Here is a 17,600-nt window from a genome sequence, read left to right as displayed (position 1 = left end):
AAATGATCAGAAAAAGCTGATTTGGAAGACTTCGGTGCCTAGATTTTGAGAAGCAGTTAAAGATTTTGTATATTTCTGGGGTTTTGGACCTTTTTGGTTCATTTTTTTTTTTTAAATTGCCAAATTATTTTCAGATACTCCTTGAAAGTCAGATGCTATTAAGGTTTTTCGAGCCAGCCACCTGAAATGACTAGCAGTTTCTGAAATATGTCACCTCAATGAAATCATCATTTGTTTTGCACGTGATACTGAGCCATCGTGGCTTTCACATCCCTCCTGAAATATGGTAAGCATCTCCTTATTTTGTTCCAGAAGACAGAAAACTCTTTGTGGGCATGCTCAATAAGCAGCAGTCAGAAGACGACGTGCGCAGGCTATTCGAGGCATTTGGCAACATCGAGGAGTGCACAATCCTTCGGGGACCTGATGGCAATAGCAAAGGTAAGGTGATGGCTTCTGTCAAGCTAGACCCAGTCTCAGCATATATATCATTTTCTGGTGTGACAAAGTCACTAGGTAGCCTCCAGGACAGCAGCTCTTACATTAGGAGGGGGTCACATTTGCCAAGGGAGGCCATTGCTTTGCTGCTTGCTGTCTGCTTGTGCATGAGAAGAAAAAGCTGATTACACTTAAAAACACATGCCCAGGTGTCGTGGCTTAACCCCAGCCAGCAACTAAGCACCACACAGCTGCTTCCCCCTCCCCCCTCCCCCCCCCAGTGGGATGGGGAGGAGGAAAAAAAAAAGTAAAACTCATGGGTTGAGATAAGAACAGTTTAATAAATAAAGTAAAATAAAATACACTACTAACTAAGAATAATAATAACTGTAATGAAAAGGAATATAACAAAAAAAAAACACACTAGAAAAGACAAGTGATGCACAATGCAATTGCTCACCACCCGCTGACCGATGCCCAGTTAGTTCCCGAGCCGCGATCCATGCCTCCTGGCCAACTCCCCCCTGTTTATATACTGGGCATGACGTTCCATGGTATGGAATACCCCTTTGGCTAGTTCAGGTCAGCTGTCCCGGCTCTGCTCCCTCCCAGCTTCTTGCACACCTGCTTGCTGGCAGAGCATGGGAAACTGAAAAATCCTTGGCTTAAGATAAGCCCTACTTAGCAACAACTAAAACATCAGAGTGTTATCAACATCATTCTCACACTAAATCCAAAACACAGCACTGTACCAGCTACTAAGAAGAAAATTAACTCTGTCCCAGCTGAAACCAGGACACCAGGATGAGCCGCATGCAAAATGATGCCTATTATGGTTTGCTTGCAGGGCAGAGCCTCCCCTCTGAACTCAAGGCCTTTACATTTGCTCAAGATGTGCTCTCCCCACCCCGTTGAATAGGCCAATTCATTCTTTAAATAAAGCCAAGGGTGCTACTTTACATCTTGACTCACTGGCTCCACCACCATCTCTGCTTATTTGTCACCCACCAGCCTCAGGTCTTCCCCTTCTTCACTTGGTCTTTGCATAGATACACACTGGTCAGTGATCATAATTGCAAGGGTACAGGTGCTGATTTAAATATTACACTCTGTAGAACTTTACCGTTTGAAACACAGAAATGCTTCATTGCAAGACTAGGTGCCTTACTTCCTTTTGTCAGTTTTTGGTATCACTTGTTACCTGGATTACACAAAGGATCTTTTGCTACAGCCCAGGTGTAAGAATGAGGCTTCTCTCTTGAATAGGAGGGTCATTTTTTTTCCCATCACTCCCTAGACAAAGTAACTTCAATTTGAATAGGAAGCACTCTTCTCTTGACAGTATAATGTGTCCATTAAATATTGATCTGCGTATAATATATCATAAACTGTCCTGGAATGTGCAGCACTAGGGAAGAGACCAGTCCTGCTAATGCAGTTCATATCTCTCTAGGTATTTTGACATGTGACAACATCAACCAGCATATTGTTGCAACAGGGAGGCAAAAAAAATCCAAATCACAGTGACATACTGGAGAAAGATATTGCTATTCCATAAAATCACTGGCGGCCAAAAAAAAGACTTTACACCAGCATTATAGGGCAGCTGTTTGATATAAGTCAGCAAAGCTCAGCCTTCCTGATATAAATTGCTGAAAATAAACTGTGGGCAGCTTCCTTCAATTTTATGACTAGTTCAGTTTCATGGCAACCAAAGATGGGGGCTGCCCCACTGGAAAGTGGTAGGCTAGGTTGGCCTAGAAGAGCTCCAAACATCATAATGGTAGGCAGTTAAGCACTCCATTCACTGAACAAATGAGTAAATTGGGGAAAAGCAACAAAAATATATCTGTTTGTACAGAACAAAATCTAATGACAAAGGAGTTAGAGCAATAATAAAGGCAATAATGTCTGAGATCTATAAGAAATAGGTTCCAAAGGAGATCCAACCCACAGACTTTTATTCATACTTGCTTTTTTTTTTTTCTTAATTTCATTATGACTCTGAATGGCAGCTCCATATTATTAATCAGTTTAATTATTAGTGCTAGCAGGCTGCAATCTCAGGCTTGCATTTCACTGAGCTGATAGGATCAATACTGAGCCTTGCCAGAGTTAATATTACCAGCTTCCATTCTCTGGTGCTATTTACTGAAAATGTGAAGCTCCTAATTTACACACACACAGTTACATAGACGCATACAGAGGAGTTAATCCAACAGGAAACTTAAGGGTAGTGCCCTTATCTTAGGAGACAGTCAGGAGAGCCAAAGCTCCTACAAAGTTATTCCCAGTCTGTAACGTTTTCCATCTGCTAGAAACCAATGATGTGACACACATTGCTTGTGAGCTAGTTATTTTGGGTAAAACCCATAAGGCTTAAATTCCGCCTAAACTGAGATTTAAGCAGATTGTCTAAGTGCTAAATAGCAATCAGATCCCATAGACTTCAGTCCTACCCAACCCATTACGTGAAGTCCCACCAGGCATCCCTGTGGTGAGCCTCTAAGTCCTCCAGGTACCTTGATGCAAGCACTGCTCTCAGAAAGTACATCACAGCTTCCCACCTGAACACCACCACAGTCCAGTCACAGCCTGAACCTTGCGTGAAGCCATGGGTGACAGCCTATGCCATGACACATACCCTTCATGGGGCTACAGATAGATCTCCTGCATGAGCCACTCAGGGGCAACAGGATGGCTGGAGCACGCAACCAGGTGGCAGAAGAGCTGGGACTCAGGCATTTCTCTGCCCAAAGGGGAATGCAGAGCCTGTCTCTCCTGGGAGAGAATGGAGCGTTCCTGCACCCCTCTGGATAAAGCTCACCAGTATGCAGCCAGGAGTCCTCAGAAGAGGCCTCAGATGAGAAAGCTGAAGTGGATCCAGTTCAGCAAGTCAGCAGGAACCACAGGGTCTGCACTGCTGCTCTCTGGACAGCCTTTTTTTTTTTTTTTCTCCATTCAGCAGTTTTCTACTTCAGAAAGTAAAGATTTCACACAGCACCAGAATTTCCACAAGAGGAGTCTTAACACCCTCTGCAATTATAACCTTAGGCCCTGACTCTGCAGTCGCCTCTAAACTGACAAGACAATCCATTCAAACTCCAGATCTGCTCCTGCCAAATGGACACCATTGTTCTGAGGAGGGTGGCATGACTCACATCTTCAGCTCATGATGTTCTGGAGTCAGGTCTGTTGAAAACGGGAGGGAAGATGATTATGTGCACATTTGGTGTTGTGTACAAAAGCCATCCCATTGAACACACAAACAAAAGGGCCAAAAAGTTGGGATCTCTGCTAGTGCCTCGCTACCATACGCCAGTGAAAGCTGAGTTTTCACTTGCCCTGCTACCTCAAAACCTACTGGAAGCAGTAGGAGGAATTCCATTACCATCTTGGGCATTAAACAAGATAAATGCCTGCTGCTCCCTTCATTCCTACCTTTATCCAGCTCCACTGATCCATCAGGTTCCTCAGCATGGGGTGAATTTCACCTGAAGACAGTGATGCCTTCAACACGACAGCAACACTGCAGCCAAAAATCCTGCTCTAAATGCAATGGGTGACTGAAGCTGAAAAGCATTTGTATATTTGCTAATCAGCATCTTCTTTATAGAGGCAGAAAGTACAAAAGAATCTCTGCAAATAATTAAACACACTAATTCTTGATTATATCTGATTAATGAAGAGGAAGGTGCAGTATCTCAGGAGCCTGGGAATGCTGGGCTGTGATTATGTCATAATTGATCCCTATTGTTTGCAGCTGAAGTTTATCTAACTCATTTTCTCATAATTGTCTCCTCTCAGCTCCTTATTGTGTTGGGTTTGTGTAGCAGGGGAGGGGCTACAGGGGTGGCTCCTGTGAGAAGCTGCTAGAAGCTTCCCTGGCTCCAAGTTGGACCCACCTCTGGCCAAGGCTGAGCTAATCAGTGATGGTGGTAGCACCTCTGTGATAGCGTATTTAAGAAGGGGAAAGACTGCTAAATTGGAGTTGTAGTGAAGAGAGGAGTGGGATGAACAGCCATGTACACATTGAGGTCAATGAAGAAGGAGAGGGAGGAGGTGCACCAGAGCAGGGATTCCCCTGCAGCCTGTGGTGAGATGGCAAGCTGTCCCCCTGCAGCCCATGGAGGTTTAACGGTGGAGCAGAGATTCTCCTGCAGCCTGTGGAGGACCCCATGCCGGAGCAGGTGGCTGGGCCTGGAGAAGGAGCAGTTCATGGAGGACTGCAGTGTGTGGAAAAGGACTCATGTTGGAAAAGCTTGTGGAGGGCTGACCCCTGTGAGAGGGACCCCATACTAGAGCAGGGGAAGAGTGTGAGGAGTCCTCCCCCTGAGGAGGAAGGAGTGGCAGAAACAGTGTGTGATGAACTGACTGCAACCCCTATTCCCATCCCCCTGCACTGCTGGTGGGGGAGGAGGTAGAGGAATTGGGAGCAAAGCTGAGCCTGGGAAGAAGGGAGGGGTGGGGGGAAGGTGTGTTTCTAAGATATGGTTCTATTTCTCATTGTCCTACTCTGATTTGATTGGTAACAAGTGAAATTGATTTCTCTTTGCCCCAAGTTGAGTCTGTTTTTTGCCTGTGACCATAAGTGGTGAGTGATCCCTCCCTGTCCTTGTCTTGACCCATGAGTCTCTTGTATTTTCTCCTCCCTATTCTGCTGGTGGGGAGGAGTGAGTGTGTGGCTGTGTGGTGCTTTGTTGCCAGCTGGGCCTAAACTATGACACCTAGAAATTAGGTCCAATAATTAGCAACAATCATTGTGCTTTTCCTGAAATACAGTCTGAGCATGGTGGTGAGGGGATAATGCAAAGTGAAGGGCTCCTAACTGTAAGCTAATTTCATATGTGTGTATTATTTTTAGAAGGGGCTATCACTGCTTTCTTCAATGTCACTTCTATCAGCCTGCAGTGATGGTTTTGGGGATCTTTGAGGCTCATTCTTCTAGTTTGCAAGTGGAATCTTCTAACGCTGCAGTCTTCACCGTGCACTGTATGGATCCATAAGAGTGTGTGGACCTTCTAAAGATGCTGCAAAGGGAATAAAGGAGAGCTGTCCCGTTGTCAGGACTGGCATCCCCTGCACAACGATCTGCAGCCCTTCATGGAAACAGCTAGGGCTTTGCAAATTGATTAAAAGCTCAAAAGTCTTCAGTAGTAATAGAAGGGGATGGAAGCCAGAACTTCTCAGATCTCTCACAATCTGTTCCAAAAACCACCTTAGACTATGGAAATTATTCTTTCTCTCTGTCTTGTAGCTAAGAGTGTTAGCAATGCTTTCCCATACTGTAGTGGTGCATGTGACCCTTTGATGTGGTAATCATTTCTGCATGCTAGCACATAGTCATAAATGCACCTTTCTGCCCTAAAACCTTATGTAAGAGTTCAGTGTGAGATTCCTCATGTGGCAATGCAGGCTGGAGAAGCACTCCCTACCTTTTTCTAATGTCCAGAGGAGAACACCTATACAGGCACTGGCTCTTGCAGCTATGAAAGACCAAGATTCAAATTTTGGTGATACCAATCATCACATGCAGATATCTTCCACCCTGCTGCTTCATCAGAAGCATGTAGCTTGTGCTTTGTCAGACCAAAGCCGATTGGAGCCAAGACAAGCTCTGAGCAGTCTGTCATGGAGCTCTACCAGACAGTAATATGATAAGGTGCCTTGTGGGTTTGGAGTAACCTGAATGCCTTCTGTACATTTGGCCTGCAGTTGGTTGTAACAAGTATGTGTAGCTCTCTGATAACTTTTACACAGTTCCTTACTGTTTCTCATAACCCCAGAGGGAGGAGCATTCAGCATTAAGTCCAATGCAAATAAAAGAAAATTCATTTTTGCTCAATAATTTGTAAAAATGTGCAACACTGCCATGGGAAGCTATGGAGGTCAAAACAAAAGTGGATTCAAAATGTACTTGCTAAGTTTGCGTCCATCAGTGCCCATTACAAGCAGTGTGGGAATTCTGAATGCAGCTTTGCCTTAAGAGGTCCTCAGGCTGCTGATGACTGGACTTTGGAAAGGAATAACCAGGAGCACATTTGCTTGTTATACTTTCTCAACAACAATCTTTATTGGCCAGTTCTGAGGACAGCATATTCAGCTAGATGGACTCTCATTTTACCCATGCAACCTCTTTACCTTCTTTTTTCCTCTTCCAGGATGTGCATTTGTGAAATACTCTTCACATGCAGAGGCCCAAGCAGCCATCAATGCCTTGCATGGCAGCCAGACAATGCCGGTGAGTAGCTCTGTAACATGTGCAGGTGAGGATCAGTCCAGCCTTTGCTGCCCTGTGGCCTGATTGAGGAGGAGGGATGATTTATCTATGCTCTGCAACTCATCTTCCAGGAAGGATGGATAACAGCACAGGCATGTAGGGCCTTGGGTGTGCTTAACTCATTAGCGGAAAGGCCAGGATGACACTGTCTTTTTACACAGGCACAGAAACACAAGGGGTGCTGTGTTCTGTCACCAGCAGTTTTGATGACCTGAGAAAAGACATGGTTCACAGATGCCAAAAACATTGGGTCAAACTCACCATGAGTGTAACCTTTCATGTTTCAGAGGGCTGAATCAAGTAGAAACTTGTGTCTAAGGGCTTTTTTTTTCCCTTCCCAAAGAGTCCCTGCCTCCAGGTGAAGGATAAAGATCTTTTTGACAGCATTCAGCAGAGAGCAGCATGTTCACATGATGACACTAGAAGCTAGAGACAAATCACACAGTGATGGGTTCTTCTTATTGCTACTACAAAAGTGCCTACCTAGGCATAAATGTGGTCCCCTATATCCATGTTTTGAAAGACAGTCAGACCAACTACTGGATCTTCCAGGAAACATTTGAGGGATCATTCCACTTCAACAAATATCTAGTAATGTGGGGTTTTGAGCCTGATAGATCAGGAAAGTAGAGATGGAGATGTATTGTCTATGCAAAATGATATTTGTATACAATCACACAGACCCAGAGTAATGTAAGGTATTCCACTGTCAGCAAGAAAAGACAATCTGTTCCAACATGTTTTGGTTTATTATAATAGTATATTATTTTTCTTACTAATTATTCACAGTGTAAATCATGAAAGGCTAAGAAGCATGCCGACAACTTGGAAAGGATACAGTAAAGCTCAATAAAAAAATATTTAAGAGTGTAAAATCTCCCTTTCAGTAAGAGACTAATGTAAATTCATGAATTTATCCAAATAAGCTTAAACTGGGCCTGGCAGATTGTCTCTAGATCTTTGCAGGGACAAAAATGGAAAATTCTTTACAGGGGAAAAGGTTTCTAAAAGTAGCAAAGATCTCACTTTTTTGGAACCCTGTCTTGGACAAATCAGTTTAAAAATGGTACATGTTTACCAGTGATACTACTGAAAAAAATTCTCCTTAAAGATGGAGGTCTCAATTATTTGAAGTATTACAATGCTTTTAGGAGTTTCTTCCTAAAAGATTCCTTCTAACAAGACCAGATGTTGGGCTTGATGCTGACATCCTGTAGTGAAATATTAGGGGCATCTTTCCTGAGACAGGTCAAAGAGGTACTTTTAATGACTTTCAAACTTTGACCCAAAGTGATAATGTCTATAAACTGACACCAGGAATTGCAGGTGTGGTACCACAAAAAGGTGTAATAAAAAGTTAGTCCCTGTCCCAAAAACCTTGCAAACTCATGTGACCAGAGGCGAGAGTAAGACAGGAGAAAACAGACAAAACCCAAGGAGAGTTGAAGATTTTATCTAGATCCTTATCCTTCCCCAGCCCTTATCCTTCCTACTTTCAGCATACTTTAGATAAGAAAAAAATACTCATCTCTCAACCACTTGGGAGCAAATTTCTGTTCCATCCTGCTGATGTCAACTGAGCTTACAATGTGCAAAACAATAAAGAATATGGACATTTCATGGGTCAGTTTTTTATGGGTTCATTTTTCCTGTTGACTTATGACTCAAATACCTGTTATAGAAATGTTCTTGAATAACCAGATCTGGGCATCTGAAAAAGCATCATAATTTAACCCTTACTAGATGCACATCTCATGCTCACAATCAAGTTTCCATGGCTTGACAAGTTTCTGGGAATTGACTGAACCTCAGCAGCAGTCCATGTACCTACTCTTAGTTCACAGGAAAAGCAAGTAGAATATTATTAATTTCATCCTCTTCATTATAAGCTAAGTTATGTGGCTCCCATGAGCTACAGGCAGTTACCATGGCTCAGCAGACTAGTGAGGACTTGTTGAGTGACTGCCACTTGATCAAGACATGGAGCACACACTGTTTTTCCCACAGGGCCTCAAAATTTCTAAGGTGCTTTGAATGAGATGGGCCAAATCCTACAAGTGATCTCTGTTCCCATTCTCATTTTCATGGTGCTTCAGGGTGTGCAGCTTCTTTCAGGGCTTGGATGTTCACACAGAAATGCACCCACCTCGTGGTGAGATGGCCACGTAGCCCACGTCTTTAGAAAGGAGGGGTGCATTGCTGCCATCTTCCTTCAGCCCCCCCTCCCATTTCTGTCACCATTAGGACAGGCCTTGTTTGTCCAGCTGCAATGCCAACTCAAAGTTGTTCCTGTGGTTCAGCCAATTTAAACGTCTCTTGCCTTGTCCTTGTGTAGTACCAATGGAGCATCCATCATCATGCTCATCATGTCTCGAGCTGTTCATTCCTGCAGCAGACTCCTGTTTCTCCACAGCTGTCAGGATTATTGCTCTACTGTGACTTCCTGTTAACACAACATACGTTGCCTAATAGTTTCAAAAGGCAACTTTCTTTTATGAAAGTTTTTTCTTTTTTTTATTAACCTTTCCTTGGATAGGTGCCTGACCACCATCTGGCACAAGTCCACTTCTCTGTGCAAGGCACTTGTTTCTGCTAAGGGCCCACCAAACAGGTCTACAGCTTTCCAATTTTCACACAATCAATTGCTTTTAGAAATAACTTTCCCAAAATCCCTTGCTTTTGAACAGACTCACAGTTCCTTCTGTATCTACCTGCCAAGAGAGCTTTTTGGGGTCTTTTTAAATTATATTGCCTATCAACTCATCAGCTTTACTTGACCTCCATGTCCTTATGAGAGATCATAATTTTCATGTACTTTTGCATGTATTTGTAACAATTATATGCCCAGGTTTGGTTACTCTGTCCCCTCCTGTTGCTCTTCCCCATCCGTATGGGAGCATAACCAGGTCTCTTCACGTGATTCTCTTCTGTTTTTCATCCAAGCCTTGTCCCTAGCAGCCTTATCCACCAACACAAATTCAGTTACTATTTCTATTAATGACAGCTTGCAGATCTAACTTCTCTAGTGCAGGACTGTCTCTTGTCCAAACTAAAATCTTGGCCTGTCTTTCCAGCATCTCCTCGTGGATGTCTAGCTGTCAGATCAAGCTCAATATGTATAAAACAGAGCTCTTGAACTTTTCCTCCCAAACTCTTTCTCCTCTCTCCTCTGCCTCCATTCTCAATCACTGTGGACAACATTATCATCCTACCTGTCAGTCATGCTCCTACCTAGGCATCATCTTCTGCTTGGTTTTCTCCTTCTCTCCATGTCTTCATATCCGGGCGACAGCCAAATGTTGAAGAGTTGTTCTGCACAACACATCTTAGATACAGCCTTGTCCATCCACCCACGCAGAATAAATTCTCCTCCACACTTCATCATGCATACCTAAATTGCAGCAGCCTTTATCCTACCCAGAAAGTACACAAGGTTAAAAACTATACTACTGTTGCACCTTTTTCACCATCTTGCCCACTGTGGCACCTCAGAATTTCTTTTGTTATGAATTAATTCCTGGAAGGGGTAGAACAGTACTGTTATCTACATTTTCTGCATAGAGGTGAGAAGTGAAGAGTGTGATTCATTTGATTTAGCTTTAACAGTCTAAAAGTTTGTAATATATTCTAAACATCTTCTAGGCTTCCTACAGAAAGGAGGGGAGACATTTCTAGAGATTTGAGCATTCTTCCCTTTATCTGTGGTAGGATGGGATAAATAACTTCTGGGTGTGCCTGTCCCTTTCTTTAATTATAAAGATCTCCATAACGGCATTAGACTGAATACCTGAGGTGAGATTCGTCTCACCTAACTTGAGACATCCAGAAGCTAAGGAACTATGTCTGAGGTTTTCATCTAAGTGCTTGTCATCTAAGTTTCTGTTATAATCAATAGAGAGAAATAGATACCTCTGGATGAATTTTATTTTACAGAAATAGATTTTGAAACCTGTCAAACCAAAACCCAAATAGTAGTGTGCTTTTTAGCTAATTTTTAGGTGTTGGATTCCCATGGTCTGCCAGTTCCAAAATAGTGGTTCTTCGCCTGAAGTGCAACTTACAATAAAAAAGGACCCATACTGCTTAAAACACTTGCTTCCTGCAGATATCTCAGAGTCTACAATTGCCTTTGCTCACCAGTGATAAACCCTTGCCACCCTGAAGTCCTTCTGCTGCACTTGTCGCTGCCACAGTAATCTTGCTGGAGCTAAAAATCTAGGGTGACTCTATCCCAGCTGACTTTAGCCACCTACAAGTCAGATGTTAAAGCTGTTCATTTAGCCTCTCTTCTGATGGTGATTCCTCCTGCATACCTCAGATATGTACTTTAAGATTGCCTGACTGAGCCATGGAGGCATCCGCCTCCCCACTGAGTGTGCAGCTTAACTGGACACCTAACTTCACATCCAATGCGAGGGGAGCTGAATCCCATTCTGGGTGTTTGCTGCCCAACTAAAGCAATTTGGGATTTAGAAACCAGGCATCCCGCATCTGATTCCTCTGACTCCTGATCCGTTAGGTGTACTGTGAACTTTCCTAACACACTGATTGTCAGCACTATGTTCATTCTATATCTTTTTTTTAATTAATGAAATTTAAGGCCAAGTGGCTTCCCTATCACATGGGCCAAGTCCTCTTTTGTTTTACTATAGAAGTCTGCATCAGCTTTGTCAAACTGCAGCATTTCTTCTCCGTCCAGGCAATAGCATCCCTATCTATGTGTGGCTGAACATCTTCCGTGAAAAATTACTTTTCAGATGGAATATTTGGTTTTGTGAAAAGAAAGGAAAATGTGAGACTTCGATACAAGCACTGAACAGATGTCTGCCTTTCAGAGAGTCAACTTAGTTGAACTTAAAAAAAAAAGTACTGCAACCCAAAACTTTGTTAACTTGAGGGCTTTCATTTCAACATTTTTCTGTGCAGCTCTTATCAACACAAATGACAAAAAACAACTTCAAATCTCTGCCTATATCAAGTTATGCAATTATTGCTCAGTGTTGTTAGGTGACAGACCGATTAGTTCTCTAACTGATGTATTTACTATTTTTTTATTAATCAAGAAAATAGGAATGACACAACACCTTGAACAAGGTTGACTTTCAGCCTCCACCTACCATGTTCTTTGGAAGTCCTCCATGGCACCAAAATTCCCAACCAAACACAATTAATAGTCAGATGAAGGCATTCTTTTCTTGCCTTATACAATGCACTATCATCTACCCTCTCATACCGTAAGAGATTGCCATTAATTACGCTAGAGGAATTTTTCACCTATTTAGTTTACCAAGTGAGAGTGACTTAAATATGAGATTATAAAAAATTGCCCCGAGAAACATGTCATTGTCAATATGTCATGTGCAGTGGCCCTCTTTCAAACTCATGGCAAACGGGGAACCAGTTCCCATTTTCCTGGCTTTGGATTCTCAGGCACCCCATCAAAGAAACCAACCCCGGCTCGCATTTATGACTGCTATTATTATTGCTGTGCATTCCTATGGTGCAGTTATGACTTTGCAAAGCATTGTGAATTTGCCTTCAGATGCAGTCCTATTATGGAAACTGGCCGAGCAGCTGGTCTCACCCCTGTCAACACAGCAGAGGAATATTTAGGTGAATTAGGGATGGAAAGGAGAGCAGTGAGAGTCTGCAGAAGGAGCTCTGAGCAAGTGGAGGAGAGAAGGAAAATAGGCCTTTGTGCACATGATGAAGTTGTAGCCCGGGTGCCTCCCTTGCAGAGCGATGGGGAAGCAGCTGTTATTATGTGTGCACGCTGGCACCAAAGCACTGAGTTGGCAGAAACTCCCTGGGAGGAGCAGTGTGGCGGCTCCGGTGAGTGGGGAGGCCACAATGCTGTAGATCAGCTGAGGTATTTTTAACAATTATTTTTATATAAACAGCTCTGAACTTGAGGAGCTCTATGTACATGGGAAGCAGTGGGGCTTGTAATTAGATTTCTGTACACTTTCATAAATTGCTGGGAAACATCAAAGCCATGATAGAAGGCTGTGGTGCACTTTATTTCCTTCTGTTCTTCTGTTAATTGAATGGTTGATGTGTGGATAGGAAGTGTTGGCTTCGCGGAGTACTATTTACAGACCTGCTGACAGATCTACTGTGAAAATTAACAGGAACAGAGCAGCCTCTGTCACAGCTCTTCCCATGAGGGACTTGCTTCAAATTGGATCATTTCTTTCATAGGAGAAACTTTCCTCGTCTCTCCTCCCTTCTTCGCAAATATGCACACATAACCAGCTGCACACTCCCCTTCTCCCTTCAGGCTCCTGGCAGCCTTTAGTGCTCAGAAGGAGGGTTTGTCATTTCCACAAAGTTGGGGGAGTTCAACTGGAGTTCAAAACTTATAGCATATTCCACTTCCAGCAAGACACATCCTCAGGAAGTCAAACAAATCTGTGAGCTGGATGTGTGGAGCCACAGCTTCATGTTTGCAGGTCTCACCTCAACAGGAACATGCTCTTTACCCTCTTAGAGACTCTAGCAGATTTCGTCTCAGACTACTGCTGTTGGAAATGTGGTTATTCTTGGTCTTACATGGAATTGCTGTGTGCTAAGCACCATACAACCCTCATACAGGAAAGTTCCCATGCTCAGCAGCTTATCAACTAAAGGCCAGAGTTGACCTGGCTGAATTACATCAAAGTGTTGGTCAAGGTATAAAACTTCGGGGTCATCTGTAATCTTATCATCTACGCTTCTCTCAGTTGATGGAGAGAGACTCACCGCTCAGAGACACATCTGTCTAAGTAATTGATGGTTTAGAATAGATACCCAAAATGGCTGCAATTAGGTCATCCGAATGTCCCTCTAAGGGACAAGACACAAAAGATAAGCAAAAGAAGCAACAATACAATGTCTGGGAATGAACTGGTCTTATACACAATTAATCAGTATATTCAGCCAGTTCGTAGCCAAAGTCACAGCAATTCTTGTTCTTGGTCCCAGTAGAGAAGTAATAACCAATGGATATTTGAGCATCTAGATCTTAATATTTACTTAAATGTGGAAAACATAGAATTAAGAAGGTCAAACTTGAAGCCATCAGTCCACCACCTCACTTCCCAAGGGTGTCTTCAAAATATCCGGGTAACATAAACAGAAGCTTAGACAAACCCATAACACAAATAGATAACAAATAAACAGACCATGATTCAGAGTATCAATTAACAAAGAAAATTTACTCTCATTGAGATTCCAGCATGGGCTCAAGTCCTCAGTTAATAAAAGCCACCTTGTGACAGTCAGTAGAGGGATAGAGAGTCGCTGACCCCCTCAGGCTGTCAGGGTAAATAAAAAATGGGAAAGTCATTAGCCTTTAGTTTTACATGAACACAGAAACATAAAGGGGAGATTTTTTCAAGGGTAATTCCAGGTGAAAGTTGATGAGAGTCCAGCATCTAAGTGCCCTTCATGTGTCGCAGCTTAATTTGCCCTAAAGTTACTTGCCCAAAGTCACAAAGTCTAGGGTGGAGTGGGGTATCATCAATGCAAGGCTATCATCTGCTCAAATTAATGCAGAAGGCTGAGGCCTCATTTTACACTGTTGATGTTGGAGAAGCTGATGGAAGAGAATGGAGATGCAAACTCAAACCCTTTTTTTTTTCTCTTCATTGTTGATCTTCTGCTCTTTAAAAAACACGCACTCCATGCAATGTCTTTGTGTAACACACAGACTGGCTTGTTTAATTCAGGGCAAGACACAGCACAGCCATTCCTTCTATTAAGAAATAATAACACATTAGGAACCCATTCATAAGTCACCAGCAGCAGGCCTGGCCCTCCTTCCAGTAATGAATGATTTTTCTGACTATGCTACCTAAACACCATTTATAAAGTCATGTGTTGTCCTTTGGGATTAAAGAAGCAATGGATGTGTAATACCTAAATGTTAATTTGCTGTCATTTCTTCCATCAAAATCCAATGGCTCTTGATAGCTCAGCCTCACTTTCCTTTGGGCAGTGGGTTCTGCCTGGAGGGGGACTAAGGTTCATAGACCATCCCACCCCACTGCTGCCACCAAGACAGGTAATTCTACAACCTTTGGGCCAGCAGTTTTCCAGTGTTACCATAATTTCCCTTCATTCTTTCTATAAAAAAATAAAATCATAGGATTGTGTTCCCTACCTCCTGCCTTTTTCCATAAATGAACTAATAAATCACATGTTTCTGGGTCCCAGAATAGAAATCCAGGCAGCCCAGCTGCCTGACAGGGAGTATGAATCACACTGGCTCCAAAGATAGCCTTTACTTCTCTAGTCACATCTCCGTAGCCATGCAGGCATGTGGCAGGACAGCAAAGAGACCCATGGGACGTGACAGGCTTCACTCGCCGTCTTCCCCAGGCTTCCTTGCTCATTCTAAACCACAGTATTCATTGCCTCCAAATGGGATAAGAGGGATAACTGCTCATGAGCCGCACGGCCTTGCTCTAGACAAAAGGATTTAATTGGCACCATAAGGTCTCTTTACGTGTCCAAGGGGAGTTGGGAACGAAATCAACAGCCCTGGAGGCGGCCGAGGGAAAGCAGGAGTGGGACTGTGCTGCTGCCAAGCATTGCCCAAGTCCTGGTGCCGGCAGCAGACCCTGCAAGGCTCGCTGCACTCAACACTTGTCTCATCTGGATGAGATTAGGACCTGGGGGGGGCCCTCAAATAATTCACAAGCGCTGACCTTTCTGGGAGATCAGAGACATTGATAAGCCTCCAGCCTGAGATGCATAAAATGCTCCCTGCTTGGCAGTGGTGTTCCCAGCCTACTGGAGGGAGCTCCACCGGGCATCACCACCTTCTTCTAATAAGGATGTGCTCTTCCCACTGCAGAGAGGAATGAAGATGTCAGCGTTAGGTCTTTACCTCTCTGCTTGCTTTGGGGGGGGGAGGGTGTCTTTCTTCCCCCCTTCCCTTCCTCTTTCTTTTGCTTCAAAGCTCATTTACATCAGTGGGACCTTCCCTTGATTTAAGTGGGCTCTGGATCAACATTAAGTCACTCTGGATGCTTCTGCTTGTTTCCCTTTAATCCACTCCTTCCCAGCACTGCTCAGGTGTGTGGTCTAGATTGATAACACACATTCTTGTAAAGAAACCAGAAAGACCTTAGTAATTGGTAGATTGCTATCCCTATCCAAAACATAGCCGGCATTAAGCGATGCAGTAGCTACTAGCCATGTTTTCATGCTGCCATCTACAATAATAGCTTGGTTTTCAACAGTGTGAGGCATCAGCAATTTCCTGAGGCAGTTCTCTGGCCCTAAGACTTCCAGGGCAAGTAGAGATAGAAAGAAAATGGGAAGGAAGAAGACACCAACTTATGTACACTTCTTTGTCCTGCTAACTAGAGCAGGTCACATCTTCAAAACCCATTTGCAGAGATGAATACTTATTCACCTTATTGAGATTCAAAATCCTCCATGCTCTGCTCTGCAAACCACGACAGCAGCTCTGAACAGCCCAATCTGCTGTGGACCAGTGCCTCCCTGCAATACAGCTGCAAATAGGTTTAAAACATTAGATTCAGCTTACCAAAGAGTCTCTTGGATCAGGGTTAATTAAATGAGTGTTGAAATCTAATTAAGGACTGATCCAGGTGATAATTAGCAGAACATGTATGCATTAAAATATTCATTTGTTGATGAGCTGCAATTAAGAGTGTGATTTGGGGAAGGATCAATAAGTACATTATGTGATTTAAAAAAATGAAAAGTTGCCCAGCCTTGAGAAGAAATGCAGGGGAATTTTGGCTAGGTTTTTTTTTTTCTCCCCCCCCCCCCCCCCCCCTGTATTGCTCCTAAAATAACTTCTGAAGACTGCTCTCCACCCTTGAATAGAGCATTCATCTGTCTGTCCCTTTGTTTTCCTGAAGCACTTCTTTCAACCCCTTGCTCTTCACAACATTGTTCGACTGGGTTATAGATTTATTAGAGAGAGACTAACAGGTCAAAAAGAAAGATTCTTTGCCAATGAAAAATCACTTCCTCCCAGAACAGGCTGCTAAACCAGGGGAACATCACTCATTGTGAGACCTTAGATTTTTTTTTTAGCAAGTTAATCCCTCAAGTCTTTATTCATAACTGAGGATCTGGAGAGGCTATTGAATATGCATAGGTTGGACTTATATATATGTACGTCCATAGTTGTGGTTTACTACGCTATTCCCAATTTGTAGCAGAGCAACTCTGCTGTCACTGAGACTATTTTTTTCTGGTTACAGGTACATAGGGATGTGTGTAAGCAAGCCAGTTAATAACACTCCCCTGTGCAATCCCATCTCTGCTAGAAAAACAAGGGCCCCACAACAGCCCAGCTCCTCTGGTATGGAGCTGGTCTTCCTCTACTGCCACGGCCAGAGGCTTAGCTGGCAATTTCCCCACTCGTATTTCCATCAGTGAATACCAGTGTGTCAAAAGGGAAGTGTACCATGGGAGCGTGATGATTTCAGCTGCTCTTTGTCAGCCTCCTGACAGCTCACCTGCCCATCTCCCCAGGCTCGGTGGCAGCCCAGCTCCCAAGGAAACTGTCTACTTGCTGTTGGGGCTGCTGCTGGATCCCCCCTCCCCTGCACCCCTCTTCCCACAGGGACACCACGCTGTGGGGAATCAACCAACCCATGAAGCTAGGATGTCCTTGGAGCTAGCCAAAAAAATATCAGTGCTTCCTTCCTAAGCAGATCTATTTCTTCCCATCTCTGCCTCCTATCAGAAATTTAAGAATTGCAGTTACTGAGCTTTCATCTCATTTTGGGGAGGAGAGGGATTTCTTTCATTCCCAAAAGCTCTACATTTTTCACAGACTTCTGCAGCCAGCTCTGATGATCATCTGTAGTTCTGCACCAGTGTTAACTGCAAACATAACCCAAACACTGTAAAA

The 17,600-nt window shown here is 43.5% G+C and overlaps 1 protein-coding gene across 1 annotated transcript in view; it reads left to right on the top strand.

Annotated features, from left to right (window-relative positions):
* Nucleotides 1-312: 312 nt before the first annotated feature.
* LOC127029119 (CUGBP Elav-like family member 4) overlaps nt 313-17,600 on the top strand; it is a gene marked incomplete at its 5' end in the record, with an annotated part of 74,084 nt that continues 56,796 nt past the window's right edge. Inside the window, 2 exon segments of the mRNA XM_050914765.1 lie at nt 313-441; nt 6,600-6,679. Of these exon segments, the coding sequence (XP_050770722.1) occupies nt 313-441; nt 6,600-6,679 (209 nt within the window).

This window comes from Gymnogyps californianus, unplaced genomic scaffold (genome assembly GCF_018139145.2).
Source record: "Gymnogyps californianus isolate 813 unplaced genomic scaffold, ASM1813914v2 HiC_scaffold_79, whole genome shotgun sequence".
Taxonomy (NCBI): domain Eukaryota; kingdom Metazoa; phylum Chordata; class Aves; order Accipitriformes; family Cathartidae; genus Gymnogyps; species Gymnogyps californianus.
Note: the sequence above shows the minus strand (reverse complement) of the source record. Positions and strands in the feature narration are given on the sequence as shown.